Raw genomic sequence first — 17,500 nt, 5'->3', positions numbered from 1 at the left:
TCTAGTGTACTGTGACGTCTGGCTTTAAACAGCTGTAATGCAGTCTAACGTTCTGACAAGGACACCGATTGCCTACCTTGTTCTTGCCCATCTGGAATAACTCCTCTAGCTTTGCTGCCTCCAGGCACAGGAGAGAAGGTGCACATTTACAGGGCTTGTCACTGTTGACATGTGGTAGAGGCTAGCTTGGCTTGTGGCTTTCCTCTGCCTTTGTTAATTGGAATTGGTGAGTCTTCCAGTCACAGGCCTAATCTTTCTCCTGAAGTACCCCCAAAGGGCCGCTGGAACTTGTAATTTTCTGGTAAAATTAGATGTCCCACTTCAGCCCTGCCTGCTGCTGTACGTGTGACTGATATATCCTGACTGAGGAATTGAGAGTGTCCTACAGTTATGGATTGTGAAGAAAGGTCAAGTGCAGGAGGTTAGTTGGTTGGTTGGTTGGTTGATATTCACTTGGTTTGGCTTTGCTCAAATGTGATAATGACAAAAAGACAATAATGTATACATTTGTGTACTACATGTATGTAGTGTTGCTTTAAAACAACTAAAATATGTTGCTTTAAAATGCATATGTTTAAAATGACTCGTCTCTTGCTTTAAAATGTGTAGTGCTGCTTTAAAAGTATACTGTACAATGCAGTTCCAGGTATTTTTTAATGGGCTTCCCTAGAGTCATGGAGTATATTTTACCTTGTGCATTGGCATTTGTTTTGAACTGAAGGACCAGCAACAGGCGAAGACAATGTCCAAAAATCCATATCTACTGACCAGGTGATGTTTAACAATTCTCGTGAGATGCCACTGGGGTGCCTACAGCCCAATTGTAAGGCTGGTTCTCCACCTGCAGGGCGCTGCCAGCTATATGCAGACGATTCTCCCTCTTATCATTTGCCAACAAAATTACTGATATGAAACTGTTATATTAGGTATAAAACTTGCACAGAATGCCTTTAAAATAACTCAAGCCTGTTGCTTTAAATGACCAGTGCTGCTTTAAAACGAGTCAAATCTGTTACTCTAAAATGCATAGTGTTGCTTTACAACGAGTCAAATCTGTTACTCTAAAATGCATAGTGCTGCTTTAAAACGAGTCAAATCTGTAACTCTAAAATGCATAGTGCTGCTTTAAAACGAGTCAAATCTGCGGACTGACTGTGGCCCATCCCCTCCTTCGCAGGGTCAACTCAGGACACAGATAATGAATTCTAAGTGCACATGATTGTTCAGTCATATTTCCACCACCCAGCTTTTCATGGAAGCTCAAGAGGGAGAAGAGCGTTCCTCAGCATCAGAGTGTGTACGAGGTGAGAGAGGCAAATAGAACGGAACAGAAAATGGACAGACAGAGAGAGAAAGAGAGAGAGAGTGAGAAAAAAAGAGAGAGAACAACAGAGAGAGAGAGAGAATGTGTTGGTGAGTAAGGAGACATAAGCAAAATAAGGGAGCAAAATGAAGCTTTCAGAGGACGTTGCTAATGCTGTGTGTTATTCTCGTAAACACGTTTTTCCTCTTTACTCTGCACTTCACACAGTTCCGGCTCATCAGTGCTAATGAGGTCATTTCCTGTTTGTGCTTGCTTCCGGCATCCTAGATAAACAAGTGGAAGCTCTACGGGTGTAAACAGTACACACACACACACACACACACACACACACACACACACACACACACACACACACACACACACACTTCTTGTATCTTGTTCATTCAGCAGGTGGTTCTACATAGTATGTTATTGTATCTTGTTTGCCTCTCGAGTTGATCTTTGGCATCAAGCCAATAATGGGTCGATACATTTTTCAGTATGACCCCTTGAGGAATGAAATGTATTTAAATACTTGGGTGTCTGGCTTGATTCCCAACTTCATACTAGTCTCATAGTCTCACATTAGTTCATTCATGCAGAAAATGAACGTCTGAGATCATTATATCGGTCAATTAATAGTATCTCCCTGAAGAACAGGAAAATCAATGATAGTCTACATTACCAATTACTAAATTGGTAATCAGTCTATCCGAATATATCAGAAACAAACCTTTGCCCTCTCCGAGTAGTTCATGATGGTAGTAGTCTGTATAGATTTGATTTAAGGAGTCCTTTCACTGAATTAACTGAAATGAACTGTTAAATGTACTTTTAAAACTATCGTTATTACTGAAAGCAATTCTATTTATTGTGATCACAATGTAAACCATATTTAGCACCCTATTTTCTGTGTTTCTAGAGTGCATAATGTGCCTTTTACCATAATTTAAAGCTCCTTCAGACTGTAGCAATTGTGTTCAAGTATGTGCAATAAACACATACACACACACAAACACACATCCACCCACCCACCCACACATACACACACACATACACACACACACACACACACACACACACACACACACACACACACACACACACACACACACACACACACACACCTCATTTAACTAAATGTGACGTGGTTCTTCCAATGTCGAGTCAAAAACAACATCACAGCGTTAAAGAATCTTAAGTTCAATAGTGTGGTTGTGTTGCTGTTTATTGTGTGGGTTCATGTGGGGTCTTGTCTCTAGTCCTCCTCTCACTCTCACTGCTGGAAGCTGAAACAGCACCATGCAGTCCCACATCAATACTGTGCACCCTCCCTAGACCACTCCAGCACAGCTCAGCTATATATAGACCTCCGCAATTCACAGCAACACCTACACAGGTGGCTATGCTTATATGCTGTGGGGTAAGTGTGTGCGTGTGTGTGTGTGTGTGTGTGGGGGGGTTGATTGCTGGATAGATTACTGCTATTACATCCACGAGGTAATGTCTAAGATCTGCCACAATGTGTATGTGTGCATGTGTGTATGCATGCATGTGTGTTATTGTCATATAGCTATATGTGTCACATATCTATATACAGGGCCGGAGTGGGGCCACTTTTCAGCCCGGGAGTTTCAGGCCCAAGGTGGAAATTGGATAAATAAGGCAACATTTCAGCTCTTACTATCCTGTAGTTTTTATTATAGGCTAATATTCCACTATTCCACAAGGATAGGTTGATAAGTTAACAAAAACAGGAAGGAAGAAATAAAGCATTTAAAATGTATCCCACAATTCCACTAAGAGGCATATTGAACTACTGTATTGTTTACATGTTTTTTTCTGCATGGGTCAGCTATCATGTTGTTGTTTGGTGATTTGCTCCTTAACTACACCCACTTCTGAGCAAACAAGCCATATAGGTTGATCATGTAGCCTACTGCTGTCATAGCCTACTGTTCTTTCTTCCATAAAATAACTTTAATTCATATGGTTAACTCTATTATACTTTCTACTTGTCCCTATAGTCATAGTTAATTTCGGGCTCATCAATTTCCAGTGGGGGACTGGCTGATCTGCTGCTCAGGCTACTTTTGTTTTTAGGCCTATAGGCTACTGCACTGTATGAATAGCCATATTGGATGATACCAAAATGCTAATATTTTAATTCATTTAATATGTTACCTGCGAATAGGTTGACAACGCTACAACGTCCAGTAGGTTATTAGCCCAATTACGCCGTTATAATCATGGCTATCTCTCTTTACCAGTTGCCACTTATGTCTGTCCTCTTCAAAAAAAATTGGAAGCATGGTGCATTTGGCAGGATTTCCCTCCAATACTTTTCGCCTTTTTTACCTGGCCTTTTCAGTCCCTCATGGCATCTTTCTACCATGTCATCCATCCTCCCTGAAGCTTATACGGTAGGGCCGGCCCGGCTGGTATCTGAGAAAACGTTTTAGGAATGACGGGCTATATGGACCCAACCAATTAACTCTTCTTGGGAGGGGAGAACAACCCATGCAGAGGCTGCGGTGTTAGGCATAGAATGGGAACGTGTGTAGCCAACTTTAAGAGAAGATAGATTAACGTGACAAATGCCAATATTTTTCTCCAATCCCTCGACCGGCCCAAAAGTGAAGCGGCCCACCGGGAATTCTCCCGATTCTCCCGATTACCCACTCCGGGCCTGTCTATATATGTCTATGCATGTGTGTGTGTTGGTGTGTGTAAGTGTGTGTGTGTGTGTGTGTCTGACTGACTTGCTTGACACAGGAAGCAAGGAAACCTTTTATGGTTTACCGGAGGAAAGAGAAAGACTTTCTCCACTACCTCGACTTCTCTTTTTCCATATTAACATCTCTCTCTCACTCTCTCACTCTCTCTCTCTCTCCTTCCCTCACTCTTTCCTTCTCAGTCTCTTAAATTACCCAGCTATAAATGTAAGCCATCTCAAACATAACTATGACTTTCTCATCCACTGGCAGTTGCCAAGGCAACAACACAATGGACTTCATAAAGCTAATAAGAAGAAAATCGAACGGGAGGAGGAGAAAAAAGAGAGGAAGAGAAGACAGAGATTTGGAAAGTAGAGATGGAGATGGAGAAGAGAAGAGAGTGAATGCAAGAGAGAAGAGATGTAGAGAGAGAGAGAGAGAGAGAGAGAGAGAGAAAGAGAGAGAGAGAGCTTGTTTGATGTCCTGCTTTGGCAATGCAAAGAAATATTTGTCATGCCAATAAAGCTACCTTGAATTGAATTGAATTGAATTGAATTGAGAGAGCGTGCTGAGAGAGAAAGCCCAGTGAAATAGAGGCAGTTCATTGTGTGCAGTTAACGTCAGTATCCAGTGTCCAGTTAGGTAAGCAACCACCAATGACACAAATGGAAACTCACTCAGAGGCTCCACCTATTCTAATTACACTTACACACATGCAATCTCTCTCTCTCTCTCTCTTGTCACACACACAAACACACACTAACACACACTGGCGCGTGCACACACACACACACACACACACACACACACACACACACACACACACACACACACACACACACAGACACACTTCCTAACTTCGGCAGTTCCACACACTCCTGCAGTGTCGGCTTTTGCGAGCAGCAGGCAGACACAGCCCACTCTCTCTCCCCTTCAAAGCCCCGCGGCTCGGCGAGATCGGATCAAAGCCCCCAGCCCCGGCCCTTGGACCTCGGCAGAGATGCATCCTGGGTAACGCCGCAGACTCCCATTACCTGCCTAACCCCTGTAACACTAGCCAGCGGAGTATGTCGCTCTGTTAGGGGGAGATAGGACCGTCCAACTAAAGCTCCACCTCACCATCAAAAAGCCCTCGGCCCAGCCAGCCGGCCGGCTCACTCCTGCAATCAGATGCTCCTGATACACTCACCATCGGGGTCAGAAGGGAGAACTACACACGCTTATCAGTGATGAGGGGAGAGAGAGAGGGAGGGAGGGAGAGAGAGGGAGAGAGAAAGATGTATCATCTTCTGGACTTAAGAAAGACAGGAAGTCAGAGAGACAAAAAAAGTAGACAGGGAGGGAAAGGGAGAGATGAGAATGAGAGAGAGAGAGAGAGAGAGAGAGGGAGGACAAATTAATAGAGAAAGAGAGAGGAGGAATGGAGTAGATAGATACTCTTTGGCTAAAATGAAGGAAGTCGATTGCCTTCTGTGTGGGCTGAAATCACATAACAAAGGCAAGTTTGAGAAAAAAGGCGGATGCAATGCGAGAGAGAGTGAGAGAGAGAGATGAAAGGAACAAATATAACAGCACACCAGCAGAGGACCTGCATGTGCTTAGTGACAGGAGCCTGATTATAAAGCCATCTGAAATATTGATGCCGAATAAGTGTACCATACGGTACTTTATTAGTGAGACAGACTGTTTGAATGAAGCCAAATGCTCAGTTTTAATCCTGGGACACTGTCTCTTGGCTGTTCATCTGATTTCTGAAGCCGTGTTGGGCTTACCTACTGAAGCTCTCTGCACTTTCATAATAACAAACGCTACAGGGAAAACACACTATAAAGGCTTTGCAATCTTGCACAATAAAAAAAGACAAATTCATTACTTAGCGAAATGCTGGTTTCAAAAAGCTGGTTACCTAAGAATAATGCTGCGGTTATCTATTTGCAGCCTATTCATAGGTTTTCTCTCTCATTTTCTCTTTCGCTTGGTCTTCTACTCTCTCACCCTCTTTTGAACACATTCAATTGTGCTATCCCTTAGTGCCTGTTCCCTACATTAAACAATATATTTGTCTGCCTCTCACAGCCTCTCCTGCCTCTCCTTTCTCCTGTCTCTTGGTTAAAGCTATAGCGTATAGGATTGCAGTCAATCTATTAACAAAAGTTAAATTTAGTATGGTACAGTAAATATGTTATGGTAAATGAGACTTTCATTGGGGTGTAATTACTTTTATATTCCGTTGGCTTAGAATGAGGCCTTTGATTCTGCATTGGGAGCGTGTGGTCCTCTATGGAGCCAGTCCGCCATATTGTGCTGCCACCTTGCAACAGTGACCAAGAGGGGACATCTGCAAAAACTGGCAATAGAGAGGGCTTTTCACATTTGTATACCACTTGATTGATGCTGTATTTCTTCTGCATATTTCTATCCATCTGTCTCTCTTTATCTCCTATTCTCCCTCTCTCTTCCTCCCTCTCTCTCCCTCCCTCCTTTTCCTCCCTCTCTCTCCCTCCCTCATTTTACCCCAGCATCTCCCCCCTCTCCTCACTGGTGGGGGGTTAGGGGTGGCAGAAGGGTCGTGGGCTAAGCACCAGACGACCGGACTGATCCTGACAGGTCTCCCCATCCACACTGTCGTCATAACCACCGTCGCCAAGACTACCGCCTCCCGCTCCAAGGCAGGTGTCGGTGTCAGGATCTGCCACAGGTACAGAGCACTCCAGGCCACCCGCCCCCGGACGACCCACCAGAGGAAAATGACACGGGGGAAGTGAGAACAGAGCTGATTATGAAACATGTGTGGATGTGTGGATGACCCGAAACATTAAATAAAAACCATCTGTATGTGATTCAATGTCACGCCAATTGGCAGAGGTTTTCTTTCATCTGAAGTTCATGCATCAAATTCAAAGTTCAAGTTTGTATCTTACCCCTACAATTTGTCTGCTACTCAAAGTCAATTTAAACAATAAATAAATGCATAGGTTTCAAATTTCAACATAGACTTAAAATTCAAAATGTTTTAGAATTATGTTGCACAACTTTTTATAGCATTCTCACATGAGAACATCTGCATCAGACACGGTCAGAACCTCTATTTACAGGAACATTACATAATTCTAACTGCATCACATATTCCCTGTCTGCTGGGCAACCGCCGTAGTGAGAGGATGGCTCAGGAGGAGGTAAGTACATAATTAAAGCACACAATGGCAAGATCTAGTCAAGGCAGGAAGTATCTCACTATCAGCACACCGGTAATTTGTTTTTGTTTTTGTTTACGTTTATGTCTTTGGCTCATAGCAGACGCTTTTTTCCAAAGTGAATGCTCCTCCTAAAGTCATACTGCACAGGAGCATCATCAAGCAACACTTCTATTGAATGACACCTCTGGAAAATGTGCCAGGTGTAGCAGGTTTGATGTATAAATTACACACATTTGCAACAGAGTTATTAGAAGCAGCAGGGGTGTGTGTGTGTGTGTGTGTGTGTGTGTGGAGGGGGGTCTTAGAGGGGTTGGAGAACAGGAGAAGTAGGAGAGTGGAGTGTGTGTGTGTGTGTGTGTGTGTGTGTGTGTGTGTCTGTGTGTGTGTGTGTGTGTGTGTGTGTGTGTGTGCGTGCGTGCGTGTGTGTGTGTGTGAGGAGGTGGGAGCAGGGAGGATAGAAGGCAGCAGGGAGCATGGAGTAGGAACAGGTTGTGCATCAAAATCAGATGGATGCTCACACACCTCGCCTCCCGCAGGTCTGTTTCAATCAGTGCAAGTGTGTGTGTGTGTCTCTGTGTCTGTGTATGAATGTGTGTGGATGTGCATGAGTGTGTCTGTGTATGCTCTGTATATATATGTGTGTGTGTGTGTGTGTGTCTGTGTGTGTGTGTCTGTGTGTGTGTGTGTGTGTAAGCGTGTGTGAGTGAGTGTGCAAGTAGAGGTGTGTGAGTGAGAGATAAAATCCTCCAGTGATCTGGAACTGAGCAGCAAAGCCAATCAACGTCAAATCAAACGCAAGACTGTGCTGACGTGACCAGACACAGTAACATCAGTCACCGCGTTTCAAAGGTATAAAGACCCAGAAGATCTTCACAGGGACTACCTGAACCTCTTTTATTCTGACCTACAAGTACAGTCCAAAATGTTGGCCGATATCAAGGTGCGGTCCAAGTGAAAGTTTGTTGACATTTATACTGAACTGCCAATCAAATCACAGACGATTGGTTGAAATATACTCACTTGTGACTTCATCCCTGGCACAATATATGACTCCCAGATGCACTTTAGCCCTTACACAGTTGCCAGCTGCTCACACTTCATCTTTTTATCCTTTTTTAGCCATATTTATTGTGTGTTTATTATGTGTATTTTGTACACATGTTTTGTTCTTGTGTCGTGTTGTGGCACCATACAGAGCTGAGCTCTAATTTCATTTTACATTTGCTACAATGACAATAAAGCTTCATTCATTCATTCATTCATTCAATAATATACCATAAATAATGTAATGTCTTATTGCGAGGACATACAAAACTGATAGGTAGTGAGGACAGTGGCTGAGGTTGATACAAACGTGTTTTGAGTGACAACAGCAGACTGTAGCTTTAACTGAGCCTTGGTGTGAGGAGCAATACCAAGCTGCTTTCCTCTCCAGCCTTGCTCCTTACAAAGGCACAAGGAGGACCTCTGAGAAGACTCCCATGTTCATTAGGAGGATCAGAAGGGAATCACAAGGATGACATGGTCAGAGCGTTCAAATGAGGCAGGGAGAGAGAGAGGGAGGGAGGGAGGAGAGAGAAAGAAAGGGAGGACACTAAGAAAGAGGAGTGTGGGAGATTAAGACAGACAGGGAGTGAACAAAGGAGAGAGAAGGGTAGAATAGAAGGAGAGAGAGATCCGGAGATGTACAGGACAGAGGGAGATACAGAGACATATAGCAGGAGAAAAAAGGTGTGGGATAGAGAAGAACAAACAGAAAGAAAGAGGGGTGAAGGTAGAATGGGAAGAATGAGAGAAAGAAAGAAATAAAGAAAAGGAGAGGAAGGTAGATGTGGCCAGAGCAGAGACCCAGAGCTTAGGAGGTGCATCAGAGGAACACAATGAGGGGATGTCAAGCGGACGACAGGAAGCATCAGACAGATGGGCATCAGACAGAGTGGGCGGACTGCTGAGAATAACGTCCCACTGGGGAGAGAGCAGTGAAGTGATTTGAGACACAGGGAGGAGAAAGAGAGAGAGAGAACAGAGACACAGGGAGGAGAAAAAGAGAGAGAGAGCAGAGACACAGGGAGGAAGAAAAAGAGAGAGAGAGAGCAGAGAACGAGGCAGTGAGGGGAAGGTCAGACTCCCGGGTGGACAGGTGGTGGCCGGGTGACGGCTGGTGGCGGTGGGGCTCACCTGGCAGGGCGCAGTCCTCCGCAGAGCAGACGGAGTAGTTGGCGGGGCTGACTGGTGGGCTGGCGGGGGGGCTGGTGCTGAAGCTGGCGTAGCCCAGGGACGAGCTCACCTCCGACGGGTCGTAGCCAGGGTTGGGCACCGGCGGTGGGGGATGCTTGGGCTGCTGGGCATCCTGGCTGGACGAGGTACGCTGCTTGGGCTGTAGGGAGATGGGGAGAAAAGATCAGACATCAGACATCAGGGAGGATGAGGAGGAAGAGGAGGAGGAAGAGTACGATGAGGAGTAGGATGAGGAGGAGGAGGAGGAGGATAAAGGGGGGATACCATGGATGGTATCAGGGAGCAGGAAGAAGAAAAGTAAATGTGAAGGACAGGGACCATGGCTGGCTACTGTTCTAGCATTCACTGGCTCAGTATGATTCAGAAGTGAGACCTTGTTTAAAAGAGTGAGAGAAGTGGCAACCTTGACTGTTCCAAAGCAAATGGAAATCAAGGGGACACAGATAAACAAACAGACAGACAGACAGACAGACAGACAGACAGACACACACACACACACACACACACACACACACACACAAGGCCTTCATGCGGCTCTGCTAAGGTCATTCCGTCTCTGGTCTGTAATAGACCTGCATAATCAGCCCTCATTTCCAAAGGAGAGGGCCCACAGTGCTCTCTCTCTCCCTCTCTCAGCAGCACAGGGAAACGATGCAAGTCATTTGAAGGAGAGGGAGTCCCGCTGTTAATACTCACACTGTCTTTCTCGGAGTCCAACCTGATATCTGTACTTAAGTTGACAGCAGGAACACTGCAGATTTGAGACGACACTTTTAAACCCCCTTGTATGTTTGACGAATGAACGAAAAAGATAAATAAATAAATGAAATCACAATAAACAAACAATAACAACTCTGACTGGTTGCCCCGTGGAACAGCAAATCATTTTGTGATTACAGGGGGGGAAGAAAACATGGTGGGTTTCGTCAGTCGTTTATCCGTATTTATCCGAGTTTATCTGTGCTCATTTTGTTTGTTTTCCGGAACGGATAGCAGCCCCTCTGATGGGAATGCTTGAGGCACCTCTCTGGATTTCAGGACTTTCACTGAGCCACCCTCAGACACCCGAACAAAGACCTGGGGACGAGGAGGAGAGTGTGGGGGCTCGTGTTTTCCGAAAGCCTGTCTTGCTGTGGCACAGACGCGGCTCCGCAAACACAACTGACGTCTCTGACATCGGCAGCCGTGAAGGGAACGTATGGATGACTAAAAACACACACACACACACACACACACACTCTCTCTCTCTCTCTCACACACACACACACACACACACACACAGGGATGTACAGACTGGTTGAGTCACTCTGGGAGAAGAGCACTGGTATTTACAAAACCTTACCAACATTGATACAAATACACACACACACACACACACACACTCTCTCTCTCTTTCCTCATAGCAGATAGACAAATAGACAGTACAGTAGATAGATAGATAGATAGATAGATAGACAGACAGACAGACAGACAGACAGACAGACAGACAGACAGACAGATAGACAGACAGACAGATAGAGCACTTTATGCAGCAAGCTCATATTTATTGTGAACCAGTTCCTTCTGCGTCAAACCCAACCAGAGACCAAGCAGCCTTAGGCCTTCTCTGCTACCACAGCACTGACCTACCTGCAGTCTCAACACACACACACACACACACACACACACACACACACACACACACACACACACACACACACACACACACACACACACACAAACACACAGACAAACACACACACAAACACACACACAAACACACACACACAAACAGACACACACACAAACACACACACACACACACACACACACACACACACACACACACACACACACACACACACACACACACACATCATCGAGTGGTTTCACACTACACACATGCCTGATAGACAGATTGTGTCCACAAACGTATGCCATCATCTTTTCAGTGTTTAAAATAGCTTGTCTGCTGTTGGAGAAGTCTGTGGGGTTCCTCTGGCTGTAATGATATGGATGTGTCACTATCCTACTGCTCACATAGCAAAGAGGTAGAGAGCGGGAGAGGAGGAGGCAGAGAGAATGAAAGAAGAAGAATGAGAGAGAGAGAGAGAGAGAGAGAGAGAGCCAGTGAGTGAGAGATGGGAGAGAGGTAGTGAGAAGTGAAAAGGAGAGGGAGAGAGAGAGAGAGAGAGAGAGAGAGGTGAAAAATGACTTGCATAACAGCAGGATGCCTTACATAAGGATCATCTGTTCTTCCTGTTGCATCACTGGAGTCCAAAATACTTCAGTAATTAGAGTCTCTTTCTGTGTGTGTGTGTGTGTGTGTGTGTGTGTGTGTGTGTGTGTGTGTGTGTGTGTGTGTGTGTGTGTGTGTGTGTGTTTCCTAAGAATCCTAAACACTGTAAGGCATATTTCAGCATCACTCTATCAGTCAAACAGTGCTTGAAGAATACATAGAACACACACACACACACACACACACACACAGATCTGCTGTGTGTCCATGGGCATGCATACATCTCCTTTCTACTTTACTGCCCTCTCACCTTGTAGAACTACTAATCTACTCTGACATTGAATAGAGATGTATGTATAAGACATAAACATACAGACATTATGCAACCCTCCAAACATGCATACATACACACGTACACACACACCAAAGGTACTTCCAGCTGAGCGAGGACCAAATACCCCATACAGCCTGAGGCCAGACTGCTTCTGAATCAACAACCACACGTGTGTGTGTGTGTGTGTGTGTGTGTGTGTGTGTGTGTGTGTGTGTGTGTGTGTGTGTGTTTGTGTGTGTGGACACACATCTCTGGTGTATGTGAGATAAAGATCAATGACCTCTTTGTTATTTAAACAAGATAAAACATAGAGGTGAGAAACTTGTGGTTTCAGGCATGTTTGCTGCATATTTATTTGCTTATATAATAGCCTGCTCGGGTATGAGACGCCTGAGGAAGAACAGCACTGAGACTACATACAGGACGTGCAACACAGCAGGGAGGAAGTGGGTCTGGGTGGATGGGGGTTGTACACGCACGCACACACACACACACACACACACACACACACACACACACACACAAACACACACACACACACACACACACACACACACACAGGGCATTTGGTGTGTGTGTAGTACAAGGCCATTTGGTGTGTGTGTGTAGTACAAGGGCATTTGGTGTGTGTGTGTGTGTGTTTGTGTGTGTGTGTGTGTGTGTGTGTGTGTGTGTGTGTGTAGTACAAGGGCATTTGGTGTGTGTGGAGTACAAGGGCATTTGGTGTGTGTGTGTAGTACAAGGACATTTGGTGTGTGTGTGTAGTACAAGGACATTTGGTGTGTGTGCGTAGTACAAGGGCATTTGGTGTGTGTGTGTGTGTGTGTGTGTGTGTAGTACAAGGGCATTTGCTTGTGCATCCCACACATTTGAGGTATGTGTAGTCCTCTCCGCAAAGCTCAAGGTTGTTGCGGCAACTCTAGAGGGAGGATCAGAGGAATGCGTTGGTGGTGGTGAGGTGGGGGAGGAGGATGCTGAGAGCCGGTCGTCAGGGCGACCAGACCCGACCTGTTGGAGCTGAAGGTCAAGGTCGGCAGGGCAGTGTAGGGGACGAAGGCTGTATGGAGATGGTGTATGGTGTCCTCTGAAGTGAGGCCGCTCAGGCTAAACGCAGCAACAGTAGTGCACTCCAGACAAGCACTTCCCTCTTAACACACACTCTACAGCTCGGGAAAGGAGAGAGAGAGAGAGAGAGAGAGAGAGAGAGAGAGAGAGAGAGAGAATAGATGCAGTAGTAGGAGAAAGAAACATGGGGGGGTAGTGCAGGATGCAAATGATGAGGAGAGCAGAATAAAGAAGGGATAGAGAGAAGGAGAGGGAGAGAGAGACCAGGAGGGAAGGAGGGACACAACAGCATATTGTCTCAACTTCAAAATGGCAGCTTAAGAGACAAGCAGCTGCTTTCTGACTGGTGGGAAAACAGTATGGGCTGACACCACTGATGGAGAGAGCACCCTCACGCTGCACTGATAGAATGCTCCTGCTGCATCTGCACCAACGCTCTCTTCTCTGAATGCTATGTTATGTGTCATGGCTGTGTTGTAGGTTTGTTTTTCTGAATGCAATGTTTTTCTGAGTTCCGGCCATAGAGATAAACTGAACTGACCTAAACTGACTGATCATTTGAAGGAGATGTGTCTATTGCTCTGAAATGGCTTTCCAAGTTGACATGTGGTCAGATTTTGTCTCTGGCTTAATAGATATAATATGAGCCATTCTCTCATACACATGTTGGAGGCTGTGGTCCCTGAGCTTCTAAAAGAGGATACAAATACACACGCACACGCACAATCACACGCGCACACTCACACGTGTGCGTGTGCGTGTCAGAACACCAGTCAGAAACACACACACACACATGCACACACATACACACACACATACACTTGCTCAGGAGAATATGGGACTAAAGATCAACAGATGTGTGTCTGTGTGTGTGTGTGATAACACTATTGCTGCCTGCTGCAGTACTGACGTGCTTTGTGCATGCAGGTACTGTGTGTGTGTGTGTGTGTGTGTGTGTGAGTCTGTTCTGTTTCCGTTTCTTATTAGGGAAACACATCTCATTAAGATCGCACCCACGTTTCAGAAATGCTTATCGCTCGCTATGAAGGGTGTTAATGAACCTGTCACACACACACACACACACACACACACACACACACACACGCACACGCACACACACTGCCCACACAAGAGTGAGTGTGTTCACACTGAAGGCAAGTGACGCCTACTTACTGAAGCTGTAGACAATGCTTGCACACACACACACACACACACACACACACACACACACACACACACACACACACACACACACACACACACGAGTGTGTTCAAAGTGATGTCTGTGTAGATGGTAATGAAATTCTGTTTAGCTTACCCTATGCCTGTACACAGACACACACACACAGACACACACACGCACACACACACACACACACACACACACACACACACACACACACACACACACACACATGCAAACACACAAACCGATTGTGTTCAAAGTGATGTCTGTGTAGATGGTAATGAAATTCTGTTTAGCCTACCCTATGCCTGTACACACACACACACACAGACACACACACACACACACACACACACACACACACACACACACATGCAAACACACAAACCGATTGTGTTCAAAGTGATGTCTGTGTAGATGGTAATGAAATTCTGTTTAGCCTACCCTATGCCTGTACACACACACACACACACACACACACACACACCATACAATGCCTCAGGCTCACCCACACACAAATATTTTGCCACCTTTGTTAACCTCACACATCAGTACACACGTGCACCACAGGAACAACACAAACACACACAAACATACAGACACAAAAAACACACAAACACAAACACATACACATACACACACACAAATAGAAACACACACAAACACACAATCTGCTCCTGCAATAAAGAACCAAGCAGATGCAACACTCTCCTTCTCAGTTGACTCAACACACAGACACAGACACACACACACACACACACACACACACACACACACACAGACACAGACACACACACAGACACACACACACACACACACACACACACACACACACACACACACACACACACACACACACACACCTTACGATGTAGAAATGAAAGCCTGAAGGAAACTGGATGCTAATGTTGCATGAATCTGTGTCTGCGTGCGTGTGTGTGTGTGTGTGTGTGTGTGTGTGTGTGCTTACTTGCTTTTGTGAGGATGAACCTCTGTGTGAACCTGTGTGTGTGTGCGTGCTAATGGCTTGCTTATTACCAAGGCCCATTATTCAATGCAGGGTGAGGAATTATGTGCTAATTTATGGATAGTAATTATACTAATTAATACACCGGGCTCCAGGGTTCCAGCTGTAGCAATAGCAAAGGAGACCAGGCCTCACCTCCTCCTGTGTTCTCTTCACCTCCTCCTCTGTTCTCCTCACCTCTTCTGTTCTCTTTACCTCCTCCTCTGTTCTCCTCACCTCCTCCTGTGTTTTCTTCACCTCCTCCTCTGTTCTCCTCACCTCCTTATCTGTTCTCTTCACCTTCTCTGTTCTCCTCTGCATCTGTTCTCTTCACCTCCTCCTCTGTTCTCATAACCTCCTCTGTTCTCTTCACCTCCTCCTCTGTTCTCCCCACCTCCTCCTCTCCTCTTCACCTCCTCTGTTCTCTTCACTTCCTCTGCTCTCTTCACCTCCTCCTCTGTTCTCCTCTAATTACCTCCTCCTCTGTTCACCTTCTCCTCTGCTCTCTTCCCCTCTTCCTCTGTTATCCTTGCCTCACCTCCTCTGCTTTCCTCCAATTACCTCCTCCTCTGTTCTCATCACCTCTGCTCTCCTCCTCCTCCTCCTCCTCTGCACTCCTCTCCTGTCCTCTCCACCAGTATCTTCCCACCTCCTCTCTTTTCCACTCCACTCCTCTAGTCATCAACTGTCATGTCCCCCGTCATCTCCTCTCCGTTTGGTTCTGATTGTGTTTTGCTTGTTTGGTTTGGTGTTGTGTATGTCAGTGTTGCGCGGGTTTGGTCACAAGCGGCCCGCGGTCTCCCGATATTTTAATCAACCCAACCGCAACTCGGACCGCGAATATTAATTAGGACAAAATTATACCCGACCCGCGATCCGACCAGCTTATTTACAAAAGGTGTGCTTTTGGTTTATAGCCTGCATGCAGTGTGACAGTAGGCCATTTCTGTAAATCAAACTAATTTATTTGCTTGAAACTTTATGCAGTAGAAGTACCGCAGTAGGCATGCAGGACATTTGGCAGGAGAGAATGAGAATAAGGCGCAAGCACGCATCGCATAACCACCAAGGATTAGAACACTAGGATAAGATTTGAAGGCCATGGACATCTTACATACATCTTTCTTTCGAAAACAGAAATGGTGAGGCAAGGTAGGCAAGAGAGATACATTGCTGGTCAAAACGTTAGCTTAAGAACTGGTTTATAATGCCGAATGAAGCACAAAGCTTTACTAAAGCACATCCACTGTTTAAAGTCACAAACACAACGAACTAAGGTAACTTTTATGCATCTGCTTGAACCCATACATACGGTAGATATGGATGTAGTCTGTGCCATAACATTTATTCCTGCAGGCTGCCTGTTTTGGCTGTCATAGGCTACTTTTTAAATGGCTTCGCAAGAAGTAGGCCTATAGACCATAACTTGTACTACTGTCATCTTCTTTAAGAACTTTTCCCAAGATTTCCCATAGCCTATATCGCTTTCCCTTAAGGGGTGTCTTTATTATTTTAACTCGCGTCTTCAGCTTCTATACGGTTGACTTTACTGTATTGATGCTTTACTGTATTGATGCTAGCCTTCTCGTGATTTTCTAAGTAGGCCTATTTGTAGAAAATATATATTTAATTAATTTTAACTGACCCGTCCGCAAATGACCCGAATATCATTAAAATATTTTGTTTATGACTCATAACCGCGGGTGACCACGGTCATCCGCGGGCAACCGCTTAATTTCGGGCAGACCGCGCAACACTGGTGTATGTGTCCGCTTGTGTCTGTGGGGTTGTGTAATCTTTGTCAGTTTCCTTTTTGACAGATAAGAGAGGAGACTTTAAGAGTCCTTATCCGCTCCATCACTCTCCGTTCCCAGCCCCTGTCCTCCACGCCTCCCCTGTCCTCCTCTCCCGACCCATCTCCATCCAACCACATCACTAAAGCATGTCCATGCTAATCTATGCTAAGCAGGTGTGTGAGTGTGCAAATTATGTTGATTGTTAGCGTGGAACGTTAACCTATAAGAACGCTGTGTGAGTCATACTTGGTCAGGGTAAGGTGAATTCAAAGGACGGGTTGTAATTAACGTAACGACGTTCTGTGTTGAGTTGGAAGGCCTTTAACCCAGGTGTTATATCTCAGTAGAATGGATGTGTGTGTGTGTGTGTGTGTCTATGTGTGTGCTTTCAAGGTGACCCTGGGCTGGACTCTGAAAGGCCCTGGTTAAATGTGGTGAGT

General features: G+C 45.4%; 1 protein-coding gene across 1 annotated transcript in view; it reads right to left on the bottom strand.

Annotated features, from left to right (window-relative positions):
- anks1b (ankyrin repeat and sterile alpha motif domain containing 1B) overlaps window positions 1-17,500 on the bottom strand; it is a 253,036-nt gene that overhangs the window by 88,890 nt on the left and 146,646 nt on the right. Inside the window, exon 12 of the mRNA XM_048268812.1 lies at window positions 9,396-9,594. Coding sequence (XP_048124769.1) covers window positions 9,396-9,594 — 199 coding nt within the window. The remainder of the gene's footprint in view (window positions 1-9,395; window positions 9,595-17,500) is intronic.

Source organism: Alosa alosa, chromosome 17 (assembly GCF_017589495.1).
Source record: "Alosa alosa isolate M-15738 ecotype Scorff River chromosome 17, AALO_Geno_1.1, whole genome shotgun sequence".
Lineage (NCBI taxonomy): Eukaryota > Metazoa > Chordata > Actinopteri > Clupeiformes > Clupeidae > Alosa > Alosa alosa.
Note: the sequence above shows the minus strand (reverse complement) of the source record. Positions and strands in the feature narration are given on the sequence as shown.